Source organism: Tursiops truncatus, chromosome 11 (genome assembly GCF_011762595.2).
Source record: "Tursiops truncatus isolate mTurTru1 chromosome 11, mTurTru1.mat.Y, whole genome shotgun sequence".
Taxonomy (NCBI): Eukaryota; Metazoa; Chordata; class Mammalia; order Artiodactyla; family Delphinidae; genus Tursiops; species Tursiops truncatus.
Window position 1 is genome coordinate 5,614,313 of NC_047044.1, and position 22,818 is coordinate 5,637,130.

Sequence of the window (22,818 nt, forward strand, 5' to 3'; positions counted from 1 at the left end):
AGTGGTTGGGAGTCCACCTGCCGATGCAGGGGACGCGGGTTCGTGCCCCGGTCCGGGAAGATCCCACATGCCGCGGAGCGGCTGGGCCCGTGAGCCATGGCCGCTGAGCCTGCGCGTCCGGAGCCTGTGCTCCGCAACGGGAGAGGCCACAGCAGTGAGAGGCCCGTGTACCACAAAAAAAAAACAAAACAAACAAACAAAACCCCACTGTGCCTATTGCAGTGTAGATAGTTAATAAATATTTGTTGACTGAGTATTTAAATATTTTATGATCTAAATAAGAAAGATGGCAAACTGTAAAAACAGTTAAAGTCAGGGAGTTTTAGAGCAAGCAGCAGAGATCTTAGGAGTTACTGCATTGACCTATTAATTCTAGAATTGAAAGCACTGAGACCTAAGAGATTTGGGGACTTACCTCGGGTTATTCACAAGCATGGTGCTCATCCTGCGGGAAGGACCCAGGACTTTCAACTCCCAGAGAACCCGCCTGCCTCTCAACTATTACGTACCTGCGTTCACACTTATTCTTCTCCAGAAACTTAGATTCCTTACCACTGTTTAATATTTATTACAAAATATACTCGTTAAACTGGTTAACATTTTCTAACATGAATGATAGAATTATTTAAATGATTGCCAAATTGAATTGTAACAAAAAACATACTTAGTAAATCTATTAAAAGTCAGACTGATGAATATCCGAGCTCTTCTTCATTTTGAAAAATATAGGTTTCATCTAATGAAAAGATATTATTTTAACTTGCTTGTTCATAGCTTATAAAAAATCCATAAGGAGAGGTACAATGTAGAACTATTCAGCCGGCTTCACGTTGTCATACCCCTTTAAAAAATTCTTAAGCATAGAGCAATGGGAATATTTTAATGCTATGCTAATGAAATTTGAATATCTGGGCACTTCAGTAGTACCTGCTTTATGAATGGGCAGAAAGATGGTATTTTAAGAGAAAGGTTAAATATTCTCTGATGAGATATGTCTGCCTCCTAAAAACCAGTGAAAGAAGTAATAGCAATTAAGCATTTCATAAAATGTGGGCATTCCTGGAGAGCTCCTAAAGCCGACAGAAGCAGCAGGAAAGGAGTAGAACTCTGTTCTCCAGGACTATATCATGGTTGTCAAAACGGGGTCCAGGAGACTTCTGGAGAGCTGAAGAATAATTATCCTTCAGTGACACGTACATTCTCACGCTCAGACCCAGAGCACATCACGTAAGATCTGTCTTTTATAAATTAAGTTGGTTTTGTGAATCAGCTTGGTTTAATTGTGGACGTCCCTTCCTTCCCACGGCTGTTTGATGACCTCTTCGATCTAGTTACCACAAAACAGCCTATTTAATGTAAGGCCTATAATAGGCTCTGACTTTTCATTTTCCCAGTTCACAAAAATATCTTTTTTCGGCCATGTCTTCCCAGTCACACACCACATTCAGCCAGCTCAAAGCACAGCTGAAAATCTTAGCACAAGGATGACAGCAGCCCCTTCTCTGAAGCTCCCCACCCTGGCCTGCTGCCACATGCTGGCATCTCAGGGAGAGCTTTACCTGACACAGTGCTGCTGGCCTGTCTCTGAACCTGCAAGCCATGGGTGTGTAAGAAGTCCCCAGGTCACTCCATCGACCCCAGCATCTCTTTCCTCCTTTGTGAAAAGGGGATGGTAAACCCCTTGTTGTCCTGGGTTGAACCGTACATGGGTGAGGTCTACAGGAAGTGTGTTGCTGCATCTGTTGCCTGCTTGTGATTTTAGAGCCAAGCCCACTGAGAGTAAAAGTGCTGTGACCGAGAATATGACGAAGGATGTGCTTATTGAAAAACTCAAAAACTGTATACGGCAGCCGTACGGAGCATTCAGAAAATGATTTCTGGACTTCAGCAAGGAGCCTAATGGCAAGATGAATGTGCATGACTTCAAGAAGGTAGGAGAATGGGTTTCTTTGTGTTTCTGTGTTTCCTCCTTTCCTGAAGAAGTTCAGCCGTTTTCTTATACGAACATGCTTTAAAGGATAGACATTAAGTGTTTTCATTAAGGGTTTATTCCAGGGCAAAGCAGATTCATTTCTAGGCATCTTTCAACAATTGAAAAGGATTCTTCTGGCCAAAAATGTCTTTGGCAACTTTCTCAGAGCATGCTTTTGTTATGGATGTGGCCGGCTTTTGATAGTTAAACTTTCCAAGCACAGCGTTCATTGTTGCATTCTTTGGCCATCCGCTGAGTACCTGTCTCCCTGCGTGTGGTGGGGCAGCATGCAGGCGGGAGCAAAGCTGCTCGGGCCCCCATCCCTCCAGCAAGGGGTCCCCGCCATGCTGTGATAACAGAGCTGTGGTTTGTTCCTCCAGAAAGTGGGGAAAAAACCTGGCAGGGAAAATGCGAGGCTCAGAGTGCTGATTTGCATGTGCTTGTGGGAACTGGCGAGGTTCTGCCAGAAAGGACTCCGTTTGAAGGGTTCTGCATAGACTTCTCAGGAACTAATTTAAATGATTGCTTAAAATTCCTATTATGGTCCCTCTAGCTAATCATCTTCAGCTATTTTTAAGGGGAGCATTGCAGCTAATAGGTAGCAGTGTCCGTGTGGACAAATTTAGAAGAAGGCAGTGAAATATATTTCCAAGAAGAGAACAATTATATTAGTAGCTACAATTATCTAGCGCCTGCCCCCATGCCAGGCGCTGTATTAGCCTCTTTCCTATCTCATTTCCAAGCGGCCGCGTGGAGGACGGATGGATGAGGGAGCCGGCTGGAGGCACAGGGATGGGATTAGATGGCTGTCGAAACAGTCCAGACCTCCCCTTCCCCACACAAAATACACCAAGTGGAGGATCTGATGTTTGCGAGCATACGGGGCATGGTGAGGAGAAAGGGGGGTAATGGGTAAGGGAGAGGAAAGACTCAAGGATGGTTCCTAGATTTCGGTTTGGGGGACCAGAGCTGATAATTAGTCACTGCGAACTCCGATGGGGGCAACTTCAGTGGGGTTAGGGTGCTAAATGGACGGGAATCATGGAACTCTCCCAGGGCGCCTTGTCCTAGACTCAAGCCCCGAGCCACCTGGCAGCGGTCCTGGCCCCGACTCACAACAGTCTCGAATGACCACGGCGCTCAGCGGTCTTGATTCACAGAGTCAGTTCACAGGTTCACAGGAAACCAGGCATCAACCTGTCTGCCTCTGACTTTCCAGAGGGGGGAAGCGGCTGCCTTCGAGAAGGACCGTAGGTGGCAGCAAAGCTGGGACTGACACCCGCGACTCTGAGGCCAGCTTCTCACCTGCTCACCTGAGAGCACCTTTAGGTCCGTCAGCTGAGCCGAGCGGTTTCCACCTTAGGCTTCGTCGGCCGTCGATGAGCCAGGGGCTCCCTTGTTCACGTGGCTAGTTCCTGCCCCAGAGCACTCTCCCGAAAGTTCGGCCAGCAGCCGCTCCGTTCTCAGCCTGGGGCAGCCTCTTCGCCAGTGCTTCAGGCCTGGAGTCTCGGAGTCCTCCCTGACTGTCCTCTTTCTCTCACACCCACATCCAGCGCATCACCCGCGCCTGTCGGCCCCTTGAACTCGCCCCAGGATACAGCACCTGCTCGCCAGCCCCGCTCCCAGCCAGCCGCCCTCCCCTGGGCTGTTACAGCGGCCCCCCCGCCCTCCCCTGCTCCTGCCTTGCTCGCTACAGCTTAGTCGCAGCTCAGCCGCCCGGGGGACCCTCCAACAAGTCAGTGAGAGCGGGCCACGCCTGCTCGGGACCCTCCAAAGGCTCCCCCCATCACTCGTATAAAAACCAGAGTCCTAGAAGGCCCACGACCCAGCCACCCATCACCTCTCTGACCCCAACTCCCCCCTTGTCCGTACGCTGCAGCCACACCGGCCTCCTGCGCTCCCCTCACCGCCTGCCAGCCTTGGTCTGAGCCGGACGTCCCCGTGGTGAGCACGGCCTGACCTCCACCCCCGTGACCTCCTTTACCCTATTTCTCTTTTCACGGCGCTGTCACCAACTGCCACCCACATTGTACTTACAGTTCTTTAGTTCATTTCTTTATTTTGCTTGTTTGCTTGTCCTCCTCCATTAAGACGTATGCTCCAAAGGTAGACATTGTTACCTCTTTTGGACAGTGATGCATCCCAAGTGTCTGGCACATAGTAGGGCCCGGCAAGCGTTTGCTGAATGAACGGATGAACTTGATGAACTTGAGTAACTAGAATCCCCAGCGGGCCCTGAATGGACTCAGGTGGCAACCTAAGGAGTGAGGGAAGCAGGTGTTTCAGAAGCCCATTGGAATCCCTGAACATGAAGCCGGTTCCCGTACCTCTCTATGGCAAACCCACCCTAGCTCCCTTCTCTGCCCCCGACTGTCTCTGCATTCCAGACGACCTGAGGGACAGCCACAGGAATGGTCGTTCTGCCCTTGCTTCATGGTGGAGCCTCCCTGTTTCCTGGCTTTCCCGAGATGTGCCGGTCGTGGGGAAAGGAAACAGAAGCCACTAGAGGACCGAGATGCAGGGGAAGAGGTTTGTTGTCATTTCAAGAGACTAACAGTCAGTGCCCTGTGAACACAGTCAGGCAAATAGTCTACTGGTTTCCCTTCTAGTGACTTGTTAGGTTTAACCTTTGGAAACATCCTGTCGTGACCAACCATTTAACTTGAAGATCAGTAACCATGGGGTGATTATAAACAGTCTACTAGGAACCCAGATTTCAACTCTATAAGCTGATAACCTCAAAGCATTGTATAAATGTTTTCACTGTTAAATAAATTATTTATAGATCAGAGTGATTCTACTACTGGTGAAGTCAGAGCTGGAAAAATCATGGACTTCTACTGTAGAAGGAAACAAGAATTTAGATTAGACGTAAAGCAGGGCATCCAGAGGTTAAAGGTTTCCAACTTCAGTGGCAAAAGGAAACCTTTGAAGCCGCCTCCTTTAGAGAGCTTTAGGTACAAATGATGACGATAGTTCCGCAATGGTAATAACAGCAGTAATAATAGGCACGATGGCAACGCCAACCACGGTAACGCCAACCACGGTAACGCCAACCACGGTAACGCCAACCACGGTAAGGCCAACCATGGTAAGGCCAACCACGGTAACGCCAACCACAATAACGCCAACCACGGTAACGCCAACCACGATAACGCCAACCACGGTAACGCCAACCACGGTAATGCCAACCACGGTAACGCCAACCTTGGTAACGCCAACCATGGTAACGCCAACCATCGTGGGAACAGTGACGCTCATGGTGCTGGCCCTCACTACACACAGCATTCGCTGACCCACCAACGTGCAGGCACTGGGGAAGTTGCTTCACATATTTCATTTATAATCCTCGTAGGAGCCCCGTGAGGTATAGATCACACTATGTTCATTTCACAGATGAGGAGACCAAAGCTTAGGAGTTAAGATCGTGGTTCAGCGTTGTTCAGCTGGTAAGCCATTCAGGCACTTGGATTTGAATCCACGCTGGTCTGTATCAGCCTCAGACCCTTGCTAGGTGTGACACCGGCTTGGTGGGTGTAATACAGGCTAGCTGGGTATAATTGATGGCAGCTTTGAGGTTGGATCTAGCCTCAGAGTTCGGTGGGAAGGACTTTGCTTTCAATAACAATGCCCCTTCACTTCTTCCTACCATTTCGGTTGTGGAGAGGCAACGTTCTTGCCCTTCTGTTCTCCCAAATCTCTATCTCACCAGTTAGTACTGCAGTGGCTGCAGAGTTTCATGCCCAGGGAATTGGGAGTGAAGATCTAAGTCCCATGTACCCGCTCGCCCAATTCTGTGTCCATGCACTTGTTCATCGTTTGAACACAGGCACCGCTTGGCCATTGGCCTGCATACCTTGCACTCTAAATGAGAAGTGCTAATTATTTATTCTCACCAGCCATCGCCTTCCCTGTGGCGGGGGCGGGAAGTGATTGGCTACACAGGCTGTATGAGGGAGAGCCGTAAGAATAGAATCCAGAGCCTGGCACGGGCTTCCAGGTCAGTGAGTCCACAAGTCCCTGCGTTGCCGTTGCTGAGACCCTGTTACTGGTTTTCACCCCCATGGCCAGGAAGTTTTTGTCTGCTATACAAATTCTATTTGTTAACTAATAATTGATCTTTCCCCTTTTTCTCTCTTGAGTGTAAGAGATCTCAGAGTTTCTGGTTAGTGTGGGGTAACCAGGGACACCACACTGAGTTGACAGCCCTGACAGAGGAGTGGGGTTTTCATGAACTCAGTTGGGGTTTTCATGAACTCAATGTGCTTTTCATGGTTAAGTGTACAATTCCCACTGGTGGAGGGGAAAGGAATTTCTGGAACTGTACTAGACCTGGCCTGCGTACTTTGCATCATACATTAAACCAGCATTCACAACAACCCTGTAACACATATTCTTTCTCCCAGGAAATCCCCCTCTCCCAGTTCACTGCTCTGACCACTGCACTGCAAAGCCTGTGACTATCACGCATTTTTAAATGTGTCAATTTATTTAAATAATGAGTCAATAACTGGTAATGTGGCAAGAAAACTGTTTTTGAGTTTTAAGGTAATCTAGAATCTTTATATTCCTTCTCTAGATACATTCTCTTCCCCTTTCCCTGTCCTTCATTTGACGAATTAGCAGCAAACCCCCAAAACAGTGGCTTAAATTGAAAAAGTAGCTGTTTTTTTTCCTATAACAACGAGTCCAGAGGTTGTTGGTATTGGGCCAGTGCAGCAGGTCTACAGTGTCTTCAGAGACCCAGGTTGCTTCTAGCTTTTTACTCTTCCGGTCTTATCCTCAAGTATGCAAGATAGCTGCTGGAACACCAGCCATCACACACATGTTTCAGGCATAAAGAAAGGGAAAAGGGAAGGGCAAAAGACTTGAGCCATAGAAGTCTTTCCTTTTTAATGGGCTTTCTTGGAAGCTCCTCCCACTTACATTTTATTGTAATGTATTGTAAGCTTCCACCTGTATTTTATTGACCAGGACTGTGTTATATGGCCATGCTGATCTATAGAGAAGAATGGGAAATAGTATAAATACGTATATATATATATATATATATAATTTTTTGGCTGGGCACACTACAGAAAAAGCAAGGTTCTGTCCCTATGGGAGAAGGAGAGAATATGTATTAGGCAGGCAAGTACAACAGTCTCTGCTACCCTTCCCCTCAGTAAACATTTTGAGGGTGCCTGTTGCATACTTGGAATAGGACTAAGCCACATGGGGAACATGGATAAGGCAGGAGTTTCATTGCTTGGGACTAGTGACCCATGGGAAACATAAAATGACTAAACACCCAAGGACACATAAGTCAAGATTAGCCTAATTGTGTAATTAGACTAACTAAACTGTTCCATTCATCAGGAATTTGAGGGCAGCTTTACAATTCCAGTTCCCTGTAATTGGCTGTACCTAATGGGAAACGGTTATTCTTCATACTCAGTAAATACACTGAACATTGTTTAGCTGTTATTCTTAGTCCTATTTCTGGCATCCCAGCAGAGGCCTCTGGAGACAGACACGGGCTGCAGAGCTCATCAGCTAACACAAACAGAGCCCCTGAGACGTGGGTAAGGGAAGCAGGAGTCTGTAATGGCCCAGCCCAGCATCCCAGGTCCTTAGCAGCCTCAGCCCCTTGCTTCTGCACCTGCTTGAAGGCAAGGGCATCTCACCTTGCCTCGTAGGAGGTGAGCTTTCCTTCCTCCTTCCAGCAGACCACCTTATGCCCTCTGGGTGCTGGTCAAACTCACACATCTGGGGAACTGGCCCCTTCCCCACCCTCTACCATCAGTTCCTAATCCCACGCAGTCTTACTCACCTAGGGACAGGGACCCCGATGTAGACCAAGCCCCACAAACACCCTTGAGCATCTCATAACTGTTCCTTACAGCGTCCTAATCTTGCAGATGTCTTAAGGGGGTGACCAGTTGTGTGTTCGAGGTCCCTCACGTCTTCATTTTTGTTGGTCCAAGCTCCACACAACCATCAAAAGTCTATATTTATTTCTGCATCTTCCGGCAACAACTCTTGGACAGAGGCTAAAACTGGACTTTCTCGGCCTCTGGCTGCACCCAAGCTGGCCAGTTCCTCCAGGGCAGGAGCAGTTGCAGACCCTCAATGTCAGTTGACCATACCTCTAGGGCTTCGTTTTTGCCTTTGTGTTCTCATGGCCTTCCTCCCAGGCGTGCCTTTGTCTCCTAAGTACCACTGTGTGGGGACTTGCATCTTGCTTTTGAAAGTTTTCAGTTTAGGTCCTTAGACTCCAGCCCTGAGCAGTTCCAGAGGTCAGCACATGTCCAGAAGCGGAAACCAGTCATGCTTTAAGCCTGTCCCCTCACATCTCCAAGTTTGCCACTCCAGCACCACATAACTAGCTCTGCTGGAGTGGCCCTCTGCCGGGCCCAAGCCTATTTCTCAGTCCAAAGTCCACTCCCAGAATCATCAGCTGTTCCCAGGGAAAATGCAATTGCATAGCCTTGGTTTGCCTCTGAAGGGTCGGTCGTTCCCACCTTGGAATTTTGGTCTCTTTAAACCTCATGTCTCTCGTGGCTTTCTGATGCCTTTTTATTATTTTTAATTGATTGAGCTTTTCTCGTTGTTTTCATTGGGAATATTTGCTTGCTGTGAATTACTGCATCCTATCCAAAAGCAGAAGTTGAGGTCTGTCATTTTTGTCTTTTCAAAGTAACAACTTTACTTTTATTGTTATTTTTCTCTTGTGTATTTGTTTTATATTTCTTTATTTCTGCTGTTACCTCCATTGTTTTCCTCCTTCTACCTGACTGGGATTTAATTTGCTTTTCTTCTTCTAATTTCTTGAGATACAATGTTAGATCATTGCTTTCCAGCCTTTAGTTCTCTAATGTATGAATTGATGGCTATCCATTGCCCTTTAGGTGCAGGCTTAGCCACATCATACAAGTTTCAGTTTATCATATTTTCATTGTCATTCAGTTCAAAATATTTTATAATTTCCCTTGTGATTTCTTCTTTTTTCCAATGGCTTCCTGTTTAATTTCTAAACAGTTGGGATTTTCTAGTTTACCTTTTATTATTGATTTTGAAATTGATTCCATCGTGAAGTCTAAATGACTTCAACTGATCCTTCAAAATATATTGAGGCTTGGATTATGACCCAACATAGAGACAATTTTGGTAAATGTTCCAGAAGCACTTGAAAAGAATGTGTACTCCATCATGGACCTTTAGTTTTCTAAGTATGTATATGAGGTTGATTGTATTCATTGTGTTTTTCAGAACTTCTATATTCTTATCACAGTTTTGCCTGCTCATCCCATTAGCTGTTGAGAGAAGTGTGTTGAAGTCTATCATCTGACTGTGGATTTGTCTAGAGAGATTCTTTTTAATTCTGTGGATTGTTGCCTTATTCACGGTGAAGCTAAATTATCAGGTACACATAGACTTAGAAATGCTGAAACTTCCTGTGAATTGTCTCCTTTCATATGACATGCCTTCTTCATACAGAGTAATGCTTCTTCCTTTCAAGTCTATTTTTGTCTGATAATAATATAGTTACTTCAACTTTCTTTTGATTTGCGTTAGCATAGTATATCTATTTCTATCTTTTTACTTCAGACTTTCTGGGTACTTACATTTAAAGTAAGTCTCATGTGGACAGGATATAGCTGATATTTTAAAAGATAAAGTGTGACAGTCTTAGTCTTCTACTTGGAGTATTCAGTCCATTTTATATTTAATTACTGATATAGTTGATTTTATCATCTTAATTCTATCATCTTAATTCTTTTTTACTCAGCTGTCTCATGACCTTTCTTTTTCTGTCCTTTCTTGCCTTCTTTTAGATTATTTAACTATTTCTACCATTCTGTTTTCCCCCTCTATCAGCTTATTGGTGAATACATTCCTCCGTCAGTCTTTAGAGGCTGCCCTGGAGATTGCAACATGCATCCTTGTCATACTGTATGTAGTTAAAGAGAAATTATGTTTACCACTTCTCTAGCAATGCTAGATATAAAAATACCTTCATTTCATTTATCCCTTTCTATCTTTTACATTATTTTTGTCATGCATTTAAATTCTACGTCTATGCTAAATCCCACAAGACTATTTTTTTATGGTAAATAAGATGTCATATGTACCTACATATTTACCCTTGTTGTCATTCTTTCTATCTTACATTTTTGTGTATTTGCACCTGGACTAATTTTTACTCTGCCTGAAGACTTACCCTTTGTCCTTCTTTTAACGCAAATGTACTGGCAGCTAACTCTCTGGGTTTCCATAGTTTATTCAGATTCTCTTAGTTTTAACGTCACATCGTTTTTCTGTCCAGGATTCCATTCAGGATCCCACATTACATTTCATCATCATGTCTCCGTAGGCTCCTCCTGGCTGTGACAATTTCTCAGACTTTCCTTGCTTTTGGCGACCTTGACAGTTTTGAAGAGTACTGCTCAGATATTTTGTAGAATGTACCTCTATCGGGATTTGTCTGATATTTTTCTCATGATTAGACTGGAGCAATGCTTTGGGGAGGAAGACCACAGAGACCACAATGCTTTGGGGAGGAAGACCACAGAGATGCCCTTCTCATCACATCACATCAGGCAGAGGCTGTCAACATGACTTATACTGTTGATGTTGACCTCGATCACCTGGCTGAGGTGTGTTTGTCAGGCTTCTCCTCTATCAACTTAATTTTTTTTTTTCCTCTTTCTCTTTTTCCATACTGCACTCTTTGGAAAAAAAAGTCACTATGTACAGCCCACAGTTAAGGAGTGGGGAATTATTATGCTCCACCTCTTTAAGGGCAGAATATCTACATAAATTATTTGGAATTCTTCTGCAAGGGAGACTTGTCTCTACTCTCCCATTTATGAATTTATTCAATTATTTCTTTATATCAGTATGGACTCATGCCTCATTTTCCTTCAAATGTCTATATGATCCTCAATAATGTATTCGTTTTCACTCCTGATATTGGTGATTTTTAATCTTTTCTCTTTGCTCCTTGAATAGTCTAACTAGAGACATCACTTTTATTGCTCTGTTTATCAAATAAGCTGTGGTTTCATTGATTATTTTATATTGTTTGTCCATGTTGTAGTTCATTGTTTTCTGCTCTTATCTTTATTATTTCTTTTTTTTTAACATCTTTATTGGAGTATAATTGCTTTACAATGGTGTGTTAGTTTCTGCTGTATAACAAAGTGAATCAGCTATACATATACATATATCCCCATATCTCCTCCCTCTTGCATCTCCCTCCCACCCTCCCTATCCCACCCCTCTAGGTGGTCACAAAGCACCGAGCTGATCTCCCTGTGCTATGCGACTGCTTCCCACTAGCTATCTATTTTACATTTGGTAGTGTATATGTGTCCATGCCACTCTCTCATTTCGTCTCAGCTTACCCTTCCTCCTCCCCGTGTCCTCAAGTCCATTCTCTACCTCTGTGTCTTTATTCCTGTCCTGCCCCTAGGTTCATCAGAACCATTTTTTTGTTTTTTTTAGATTCCATATATATGTATTAGCATACAGTATTTGTTTTTCTCTTTTTGATTTACTTCACTCTGTATGACAGACTCTGGGTCCATCCACCTCACTGCAAATAACTGAATTTCATTTCTTTTTATGGCTGAATAATATTCCATTGTATATATGTGCCACATCTTCTTTACCCATTCATCTGTCAGTGGATACTTAAGTTGCTTCCATGTCCTGGCTATTGTAAATAGTGCTGCATTGAACATTGTGTTACATGACTCTTTTTGAATTATGGTTTTCTCAGGGTATATGCCCAGTAGTGGGATTGTTGGGTTGTATGGTAGTTCTATTTTTAGTTTTTTAAGGAACCTCCATACTGTTCTCCATAGTGGCTGTATCCATTTACATTCCCACCAACAGTGCAAGAGGGTTCCCTTTTCTCCACACCCTCTCCAGCATATATTGTTTGTAGATTTTTTGATGATGGCATTTCTGACTGGTGTGAGATGATACCTCATTGTAGTTTTGATTTGCCATTCTCTAATGATTAGTGATGTTGAGCATCCTTTCATGTGTTTGTTGGCAATCTGTATATCTTCTTTGGAGAAATGTCTGTTTAGGTCTTCTGCCCATTTTTGGATTGGGTTGTTTGTTTTTTTGTTATTGAGCTGCATGAGCTGCTTGTAAATTTTGGAGATTAATCCTTTGTCAGTTGCTTCATTTGCAAATATTTTCTCCCATTCTGAGGATTGTCTTTTCGTCTTGTTTATGGTTTCCTTTGATGTGCAAAAGCTTTTAAGTTTCATTAGGTCCCATTTCTTTATTTTTGTTTTTATTTCCATTTCTTTAGGAGGTGGGTCAAAAAGGATCTTGCTGTGTTATATGTGATAGAGTGTTCTGCCTATGTTTTCCTCTAAGAGTTTTATAAAGTGTCTGGTCTTACATTTAGGTCTTTAATCCACTTTGAGCTTATTTTTGTGTATGGTGTTAGGGAGTGTTCTAATTTCATTCTTTTACATGTAGCTGCCCAGTTGTTCCAGCACCACTTATTGAAGAGGCTGTCTTTTCTCCATTGTATATTCTTGCCTCCTTTATCAAAATAAGGTGACCATATGTGCATGGGTTTATCTCTGGGCTTTCTATCCTGTTCCATTGAGCTATATTTCTGTTTTTGTGCCAGTACCATACTGTCTTGATTACTGTAGCTTTGTAGTATAGTCTGAGGTCCAGGAGCCTGATTCCTCAATCTCCGTTTTTCTTTCTCAAGATTGCTTTGGCTATTCGGGGTCTTTTGTGTTTCCATACAAATTGTGAAATTTTTGTTCTAGTTCTGTGAAAAATGCCATTGGTAGTTTGATAGGGATTGCATTGAATCTGTAGATTGCTTTGGGCAGTATAGTCATTTTCACAATGTTGATTCTTCCCATCCAAGAACATGGTACTCCATCTGTTTGTATCACCTTTAATTTCTTTCATCAGTGTCTTATAGTTTTCTGCATACAGGTCTTTTGTCTCCTTAGGTAGGTTTATTCCTAGGTATTTTATTCTTTTTGTTGCAATGGTAAATGGGAGTGTTTCCTTAATTTCTCTTTCAGATTTTTCATCATTATTGTATAGGAACGCCAGAGATTTCTGTGCATTAATTTTGTATCCTGCTACTTTACCAACTTCATTGATTAGCTCTAGTAGTTTTCTGGTAGCATCTTTAGGATTCTCTATGTATAGTATCATGTAATCTGCAAACAGTGACAGTTCTACTTCTTTTCCAATTTGGATTCCTTTTATTTCTTTTTCTTCTCTGATTGCTGTGGCCAAAACTTCCAAAACTATGTTGAATAATAGTAGTGAGAGTGGACAACCTTGTTTTGTTCCTGATCTTAGAGGAAATGCTTTCAGTTTTTCACCATTGAGAATGATGTTTGCTGTGGGTTTGTTGTATATGGCCTTTATTATGTTGAGGTAGTTTTCCTCTATGCCCACTTTCTGGAGGGTTTTTATCATAAATGGGTGTTGAATTTTGTTGAAAGCTTTTTCTGCATCTATTGAGATGATCATATGGTTTTTCTTCTTCAATTTGTTAATATGGTGTATCACATTGATTGATTTGTGTATATTGAAGAATCCTTGCATCCCTGGGATAAATCCCACTTGATCATGGTGTATGATCCTTTTAATGTGTTGTTGGATTCTGTTTGCTAGTATTTTGTTGAGAATTTTTGTATCTGTGTTCATCAGTGATATTGGCCTATAGTTTTCTTTTTTTGTGACATCTTTGTCTGGTTTTGTTATCAGGGTGATGGTGGCCTCGTAGAATGAGTTTGGGAGTGTTCCTCCCTCTGCTATATTTTGGAAGAGTTTGAGAAGGATAGGTGTTAGCTCTTCTCTAAATGTTTAATAGAATTTGCCTGTGAAGCCATCTGGTCCTGGGCTTTTGTTTGTTGGAAGATTTTTAATCACAGTCTCAATTTCAGTGCTACTGATTGGTCTGTTTATATTTTCTATTTCTTCCTGGTTCAGTCTTGGAAAATTATTTCTTTTCTTCTACTTATTTCCTTCTACTTTTTCTGTAATTTGTCTGACACACAGGGGATCTTCCTTAGAATGTTCACCTTGTGAACCTGGTGGTAAAATCCAGGAAAGTGTGCCCACTTCTGAGACTGGGCCCCCAGGAGTTTCTCATTCTCAAGCTAATCCTCACTCAGCTTCCAGCACTTTGTCAGAATCACCACTCAAGTGTTCCTTCCAGTTTGTGGCCACAGTGGTTTCTGCTCCAGGTAAGCTGATGTTGGCCATGATTCTCTGTGTACATCTGTCCCTCTAGATTTCAAATTTCTCTGATGCTTCTAAGAAAAGCCATTGATTTTTCATTTGTTCAGCTTTTTTCTTGTTGTAAGGATGAATGTGATTACTTCAAAGCTCTTTACATGTTGAACCTGAAAGCAGAATTCCACTCTTACTTTGTGAAGATGTTTTAGCTGGGAGTAGCATTTTACGTTGGCAGTTATCTTCTCCCAGCATTTTAAAGATATCACTGCATTGTCTCCTGGCTTCTGTCAGCTCTGCTGTTAAATAAACCACCAGTCTTATTGTTGCTTGTTTGAATGTAGTGTGTCTTTTTTTCTCTAGAACCTTCTGAGATTTTCCCTTTGTCTTTGGATTTCATCCGTTTTAGAAATGTGTCTAAGGGTGCTTGTCTTTGTATGCATCCTGCTGGGGTTTACAGTTCTTCTTGAATCTGTAAGTTGTTGTGTTTAATCAAAAATTTTTGTGAAAAATTCTCAGCCATTATATCTTCTCTTTTGCTTATGCCCCGTTCTCTCTGTTACTCTTGGATTCCAATTGTGTATGTTAGTCCTGGTCACAATATCCCATGGGTCTCTTTCATTCTTCTATGTATTTTCCACTATTTCTCTCTCAGTGCTTCAGTCCCATTGACCTGTCTTCCAGTTCATTAATCCTCTGTTCTGCTTTTTCCAATCTGTGGTTTTATTCATATAGTTCTTAATTTTAGTATTTTTTTCAGTTCTGGGATGTTCATTTGGTTTAAAATATATTCCATACCTGTGTCTTTACTTCTGTTGTCTCAAAATATTCCTGAATTTTTAAAAACGTATTTATAGCCATTTAAAATCTTTTTCCTGCTAACTCCAGTATAGGGGTCACCTGTAGAACTTTTTCTATTGTCTGTTTTTCCCCTTGATTTAGGGTCACATGGTCCCAGCTCTTGGCATGCTGGACAGATTTTCATTGAATGTCAGATATTGTGTTTAGAAAATTGAGAGGCTCTAGATAATGGGTCACCCTTTCCTTTGCTTGTCAGATAGACTGGGGACTGATGCCCTTAATCCAGTTAGGGAATGAATCAATTTGAGGCTGGATTGCAGTTTTTCAAGGCTCCAATTGCCTTTTTTTTTTTTTTTTAAACTCCTTTTTAGGGTATAGTCATCAAAGTTTTTAACTCAGAGTGTGGGTTATTTTCTGAGCCATCACCCCTGAGAAGTCCTGAACTCCATCTAACCTTAGTTTCCTCAGGACCCAAAAAGGTGACCAAAAAAAAAAAAATCTCTTCAGCTTTTCTGGTCTTTCTGCCTTGATTCCTCAGTCTTCTGCCCCACATGGCTTCTGAATTCAGCAAGTATCAGGGAAAAACTGGCAGTGTCGTCGTTGGTTCTCTGTTTTCCCTTCTTGCCAGGAACCTGACCATTCAAGTCTCTAATTTTGGTCTTTGTGGCCCCATGAGCGCCACTTGTGTCTCTATCAGCTGGTAGTGACTGTCTGCCTGGGCCAGCAGCCCCCGTCCTGAGCCCTGGCCCTGCTCCCAGAATGGGTCCATGACCTACTTTTCCTCTGAGTACTGAGGTCCCTCTTTGCTCAGACTTGTGTCCCTTTGAGTCCTGGTTGTCTCAGCAGCTATCTATATGTCAAACAGATGTTTTGCTGTATTTTATCTGGCTTTTCTGTTTTTTCTCAGTAGAAGCAAAGGTCTGCAAGCTGAACACCAGCCCTTCCCTTTTTGATGGGCATTCACTTCTTTTTCTCTTTTATTTTTCCTCTTTAAACAATTGTTCTTTATGTATCTCTACATACGGATGCTTTCATCTCTATGGAAAGGATTCCCAGGAGTAGGTGCTTGGTCTAAGATAATATATTTTTTAATGTTAACACATGTTGTCTGTGTGCTTTTTTAAAAAAAAAACTACAGAATTTCATATTTCTAACAGCTGTGTGTGAGAGTATCTTTTTCTCTAACCCCTGTTATGTAGCATTATAGCTCTTTTTAATTTTTGCTGCTCTGATAGTTTTAAAATGATACCTCAGTTTAAATTTCATTTGCATTTATTTCCCTGACTACTAGTGAGCGTATGTTTTGTTTCGTTTTTTTGCCATGAGAATTTGTTCTTTTGCAAGTTGCCTATTTACATCCTTTGCCTTCTTGTTAACTTATAAGAGGTTTAGACATAATTATTTATCCCTGTCTTCCTAAGAAGCCCGGGCCTCCCACTTTACCCCCATCCTCTAGATTGTCACCGCGGGGACTTTCTCCCCATATGGCTCTGTATCCCTTAACCTGACCTCAGCCTTTCCCCTCCCAGCTGCCACAGCTCTTCTCTGACACTGTTCCATTTGCATCAACTCCAGCCTGGTTCTTTCCCAGGGGCACTGCTTCCCTGCAGCCCTCCCTCCCTCCCTGAGGTGTACATCTACAAGGGCAGTTATCTGTGTCTTTTTTATTCTCTGCCCTGTCCCCAGCCTCTAAAACAGGACCCAGCACAAAACAAGCGTTCAATATTTTTTGAATGAGCCCATCAATTTTGAAGCATTGTAGAACTGTGGTTTAAAATGCCCACTCTGAGCCAGGCTGCCAGGGTTCAAATCCCAGCTCCGTTCCTTAACAACTATGTGACCTTGGGCAAACCTCTCTGTGCCTCGGTTTCCGTATCCCTAAATGGAGATCATTTTAGTAGCTATACCGTAGGATTGTTATAAGGATTAAATGAGCTGATTAAGCTGAGTGTATTAATTTCCTAGGAATTTGTAACAAATTCCCACCAACTGGGTGGTTTAAACAGCAGAGATCTCTTCTCTCACAGTTCTGGAGGCCAGGAGCCTGAAGGCAAGGTGTCAGCAGAGCCCTCCCTGCAACGGTTGCACAGGAGGACTCTTCCTTGCCTGTTCCAGCTTCTGGCGGTTGCTGGCAATCCTTGGTGGCGTTCCTTGGCTTGCTAGCTGCCACCACTCTGCTCTCTGGCCTCTCCCTTCTGCCTCTGTGTCTTCGCCTGATGTTCTCCTCTCCCTGTGTCTGTGTCCAGGTTTCCCTCTTCTTATAGGACTCCAGTCATTGGATCTAGTGCCCCCACCCAATCCAGCGTGACCTCAACTTAACTTGATTACATCTGCAAAGACCTTGTTTTCATGAAAGGTCACATTCCCAGGAACCTGGGTTAAGACTTCAGCATATCTTTTGGGGAGACTCAATCAACTCAGTCCAATATGTGAACCCTTTCGGTAGGGCCTGGCACCAGAGGTCAGGAACTTCGCTCTTTTGTTCGCTCTTGTATTCCTGGTAGCTTGAATAGTGCCTGGCATATCGGTGTCCCTCAATATCTCTTGAGTTAACTAACGATTTATTAACCCTTTGTCTTCTGCACTACAGATATATTTTACAATCTATCATTTGCCTTTTTGTTTTATTATATCTTTTGCCATTAAAATGTTTTAAGATTTTGTACAACCCAATATCTTCTATCCTTTCTTCCTCTTTTCTTTTTTTTTTTTAAAAATAAATTCTAGGCTTGAAGTCTTGGTTAATAAAGTTTCATTCTTCTACCCACCCCACGCCCCCCACCCCGCACCCAGCTCTCTGTCATATTTTGCAGATAATCTAGACTTCATTGCAAGAATTTTTACTGCTTTGTTTTTTAAATGTGAATGCTTAATCTGTATGGAATTAATTGTGTAAGATGGGGCTCTTCTATATTTTCCTTTGTCATTTGTGAAATTCTCATTATAGTAGGGTGTACATCTGAAAATTCCCATTTTGTTACACTTATCTATACATCTTTTTCTATATCAATGTAATTTTTTTTTTTTTAGTTTAGTAAAGCAGATCTTTCCTTATTTTTCTTCCTTTTTAAATTTTCTTGGCTACTCTCAGGCCAGATTTATATTTTCACATATAAGCTTTATTGCATTACCCCCAAATACATTATTAGGGTCATAATTGGACTTGCATTAAGTTTATATATTGAAAACATATCTGCTTTTGTCATCGAGAAGAGAGAGAGAAAGACGCGCACAGAGCAGAGGGTGGCCGGCTGCTCAGTGGTAGCTTCTCCTGCCGCACTTGACCTTATGCTTGGCTTTGGGCCCGTGGTTTGTCTCCACCTGCCCTTTGAACAACAGATGTGATTCCAGGACTTGAGAACAGCCTCCTCTGAAGGAGGACTGGCTTGTCTGCTTTCATCTGCGATCTTCACAATTTGTTACTGAAGTACTGGTTTCATCTGCCCGTGGAATACGCTAAGATTTTACATGTGTGCAGAAGTGCACTAGGTTCTGGGTATTTGCCTCCAAGGTCAGACATGTCTGGTCGATTTGCAGGTCACCCCTGGGATTCCCCTTGACACTGAAGGCTGTCAGGTCACCTTACCTTTTATTCTCATTGCACAGTTTCTGCAGGTTGCATTTAGGCTCAGCATTTTGTCATTCTGAGCCATCTAAACACATTTTAGTCTTGTTGTGTTCTACAGGGATAATATATTAAACAAAAACCCACTAAACCAAATCATCATTGTCATTGTTTTGTCATCATCATGCCTGCAGCAAAAAAGAAAAGAAAAACCCTACTGTTTTACAACTTCCTGTTTGTTACCAAACCATCAGTCTGTCTTGAAGGTCCAGAGTTGGGCAGTATGGTTGGAGGACGGATTGTTTTTGGAAATGTGGTTAGCACCATCACCCATGGATTGGGTGGAACTAGATCAGGTGGACTGGATAGATCTAGCCTGTGGATTAGACATTTCTAGATTTGGGGGAGTGGTTGGATTGTGGTCATGGTATCTTTCTAGAGGTCACAGCATTGCCACCAAACTTACAGAATCCCATAGACTCAAAGAGCTGGAAAGGAGCTCAGAGCTCATGCACCTACCATCCATCACTGTCTCTTCATTATCCTCCCTCTCCGTTGTTCACCACCTCAGGGGATGCTTCCCTTACCCAGTGATGTTGGACACGGAGTGTGGCAGATGTGACCTGAGCATCAACCTTAAATCTGCTTGTGTGGTCTGGCTTGGCCTTGGGCTCCAGTGATGGGCTATTAGAAGAGCTTGCCCAGGGCAGCTGCTGTCCTTTCAGTTTGGTCCCCAGAATGAATGCGTGTGAAACAGGCCTAAACTCGACCTGCAGCCTGAATCAGAAACATCTAGCCATCTTATATCAGCCAAACTGCACTTGACCTGCAGATCCACTAGGGCAAGAATAAATGTTTGTTTTGTTGTCGGCCACCAAATTTTGGATGGTCGTTATGTGATAGCTGACTCAGAGTCTCTGTCCCTGGTGTCGCTCTGTTCCAAACATGTGGTCCACAAAGGCTTGGGGAGCACCCAAACCCGGTCTGAACTGTGTCCTCTGCAGACTGCCGGGCAGCTCATTGGAGTGGGGAGTGATTCACCTCCCAGTGTGTGGCTGTCCATTGCTTGTAGAGTCTGAGCCTCAACTGTGAGTCCAGACTCAGCCACCAGTGCTGGGCTGTTGTCATTGGCTACCAAGCATCCCTTGGCAGTACCCCCAGTGGAGTTATTTGAGTGTCTCTGTGCTCAAGCATGTCCTTGGGGACAGGTGCCAGTGACTCTGGGCTTCAGGCTCCTCATCTGTGGGTGACTCTGTAAATGTTGCAACCAATGTGCCAGGCTCTCCCACTGCTGAGACAGGATGACACGTGTTCAAACCTTTGCTCCACTGCTTACAGCTGGGTCTTTCTAGCAAACTGTTGGTTTATTTAGCCTTCCTAAACTCTGGTCTCCTCATTTGTAAGATGGACGTAGTCATATTTCCGTTGAGGAGTTGTTGCGACGTTTAAATGAGATAATGTGTACCGTGGCTGACACCTAGTAGCTCTTCAGTCAAGTTCTCGTTCTCAGTGACACTTGCAAAGCTTCTATTACTTCCGGGAGTCCATGTTCACTGCTCTGAAGTCAGCTCTGGCCCTTGTCATTAGGCCATTAATGCTGGGACTCTGTGCTTGAGATGCTCACCAGCTTTAACTCTCAATTCTGAGCCACTGTCTCCGGAACAGTGCCCTCCCTGCCCCCGGCCACCATCAGTGTTCTCATGCAAGGGACTTTTATCTAAGATGCTCCACCTCCTTTGAACATCCATTTCATTCTCCACAGTCCTCCTGTCCCTTAAGAAACAAAAAGGAAATCCCGTTACTTTAACTGCACTCATAACAGGCAACAGCATCTCAAACTAAATACGCTGCGACCTGTGCAGGTGACAGCATCATGTTTGCCTCTCATGTAGGTTTGCATCAGCTTTGAACACTCTGTCTTGCTGGGGCCACATGGACAATCAGATGTGTGTGTCTGAATATTCTAGGAAGCATTTGCTAAAAGAATTTCAACTCTCTATTCAAGTACAAATCTGTTTTGAGAGTTCCGTGTTCTCTTGCAGCCATGGTACTCTCATCCCTAGTACCAGGTTTGCATGTGACCAGATAGTCTTGATTGAATTCTCTGATTATTTCTACATTCTGGACGACTGTGGCAGCTAGTAGTGGGAGAGGACCTGGAAGAGCAGGAATCACTGGTATGGGGGATGGAGGGTGGAGAGATGGAGTAAGTCTGAAATTCTTGAGAAGACTTTTTTTGCCTGTTTCATTTTGACTATGAATGGGTATGTGAAGAAATACAAGTAATATTACTTATTAAAAAGAAAGCCCAGAACTCTCTTTGGTTTTATCACAAATAACTTAGGTTAGAGAATCTCCAGGTAGGGAGGAATGGCTAAGAAAGCCGTCTCCAGATTTTGTGCACGTGAATTCTACCTTCTCCTTGGGCCGTGTCCCTTAAACCTCTGGCTTGTGTATAAACATGAGTCTTTTCCTTGGTTCCCCTTAACCGAGGCAGACTGACATTTTCAAAAGAGAATGTTACTAAATATAGTATTAAGGGGAGAACAATAAAGATATCATGGCTGATCCAGCACCAAAGCAGTGAAATACCCGAGTGTGAAGCATCCGTAGGTCAGGTCTCAAGAACAAGTTCAACTTCACAGTTCCTCGCCCGACTCCTTTCCTCCTGCTTCCTTTTGTGCGTCTCACAGGACAACGTCTTCTTGTCCTGCCTCGGGGTGTTCTTGATAGTCTAACTACTTCCTGGCCAAGGCTGGGTGACCACTTTGCACGCTTATCTGCCTCGCGTGGACTTTCTCACATCAGACTCAAGATTCATCCTCATGCCGTAGGAGTTGGGCGAGTGTCCAGGGTTCCCTTACACTGACGTCCCCCCTCTTCTTCTCGTTCAGCATTTGTTGAGCATCTACTGGGTACTCTTGGGGTACAGAGGTGAAAAAGAAGTGCTGCTAATTTCTCTATCCACCGGCAGTTTGTCAGGTGCTTGCCACGTGGTAGGTCCCATATGAGCAACTGTTTATGATAGAAGCAAGCAGAGGGGCCGTGGACGCTCAAAAAAGAGTTTTGTCTCTAAGGACTGGGAAGGCTTTCCCTGAGCTGGTGACAGCTGTGATTTAAGGACGCGCTTGCTACAGCATGCAAGCAAGCGTTACAAGGAGTTCTGCTTCCTGTGTGGCTGAATAAGCTCCTACCAGACCAACTTTCCCAGAAACGTCAACTATAAACACTGGGCGATGTGAAACAAGTTAGTAAATAAATAATCAAGTACCTGAAGGCTGTGGAGGATGAAGCTAAGCAAACAGATTCCAGAGAGGAGTCAACTCTTGGAAGTGGGAAGAGCATGGGGAAATGTTCCCATGGAAACGGGAATAGCATGGGGGAGTATTCCCATGGAAACGGGAATAGCATGGGGAATGTTCCCATGGAAACGGGAATAGCATGGGGAAATGTTGCCATGTTTTTCAGCTTTTCACCTGAGTGAAGGCTAAAGTTGGTGCCGCATAAGGTAGATAAAACACTGATAGAAAACCAGCAGTCTTTCCAGCCTGAAGAACCAGAGAGCAGAGAGAGATTTGAGTGACTAAGGCCATTGGGAAGTAAAGGGGGATTTCTGTAAAGGACAGAGCCAGAGAGTGGATGCTCCAAATTCTGTTTATAAATTCTGCCCAAATCTCTGGCTGACCCTGAATGAAACAAGAGTGGGGCAGACTGAAAGGAGCCTGGCTAAGGATAAAAGAACCAAACTGAGATTTAAACTGCTGCCCAGCAGACAGAATCCAACCAAGTCTACTGCCTACTCAAACAAATAAACAAAATGTAACAGAACCCAGAATCTCCACACCATAACATTCATAACGTCCAAGATACTATCCAAATGTATCAACATATGGAGAAATAGGAAAACGTGACCTTTCTCAAGAGAAAAGACTCTAAGATGATCCAGATGTTAGAATTAGCACTCGAAGTCTTTAAAGTAACTATTATAACTATGCTCAGTGATGCAAAAGAAAGTATACTCATAATGAATGATAATATAGGAAATCTCAGCAGAGAAATAGAATTTTTGAAAAAAAACCAAATGGAAATTCTAGAACTGAAGAAAAAAAGAATATCCTAAATAAAAATTCACCAGAAGGGCTGAACCACAGAATGGAGATGACAAAAGGAAGAGTCAGTGAGCTTGAAGATAGATCAACAGAAGTTACACAAACTGAAGAAGAGAAAGGAAAAGGTAAAAAAACACAATAGAACA

General features: G+C 43.3%; 1 protein-coding gene across 1 annotated transcript in view; it reads left to right on the forward strand.

Annotated features, from left to right (window-relative positions):
• Positions 1-22,818, forward strand: part of EFCAB6 (EF-hand calcium binding domain 6) — a 227,974-nt gene that overhangs the window by 108,671 nt on the left and 96,485 nt on the right. The window contains 1 exon segment of the mRNA XM_073789209.1: positions 1,763-1,931. Within this exon segment, the coding sequence (XP_073645310.1) occupies positions 1,763-1,931 (169 nt within the window).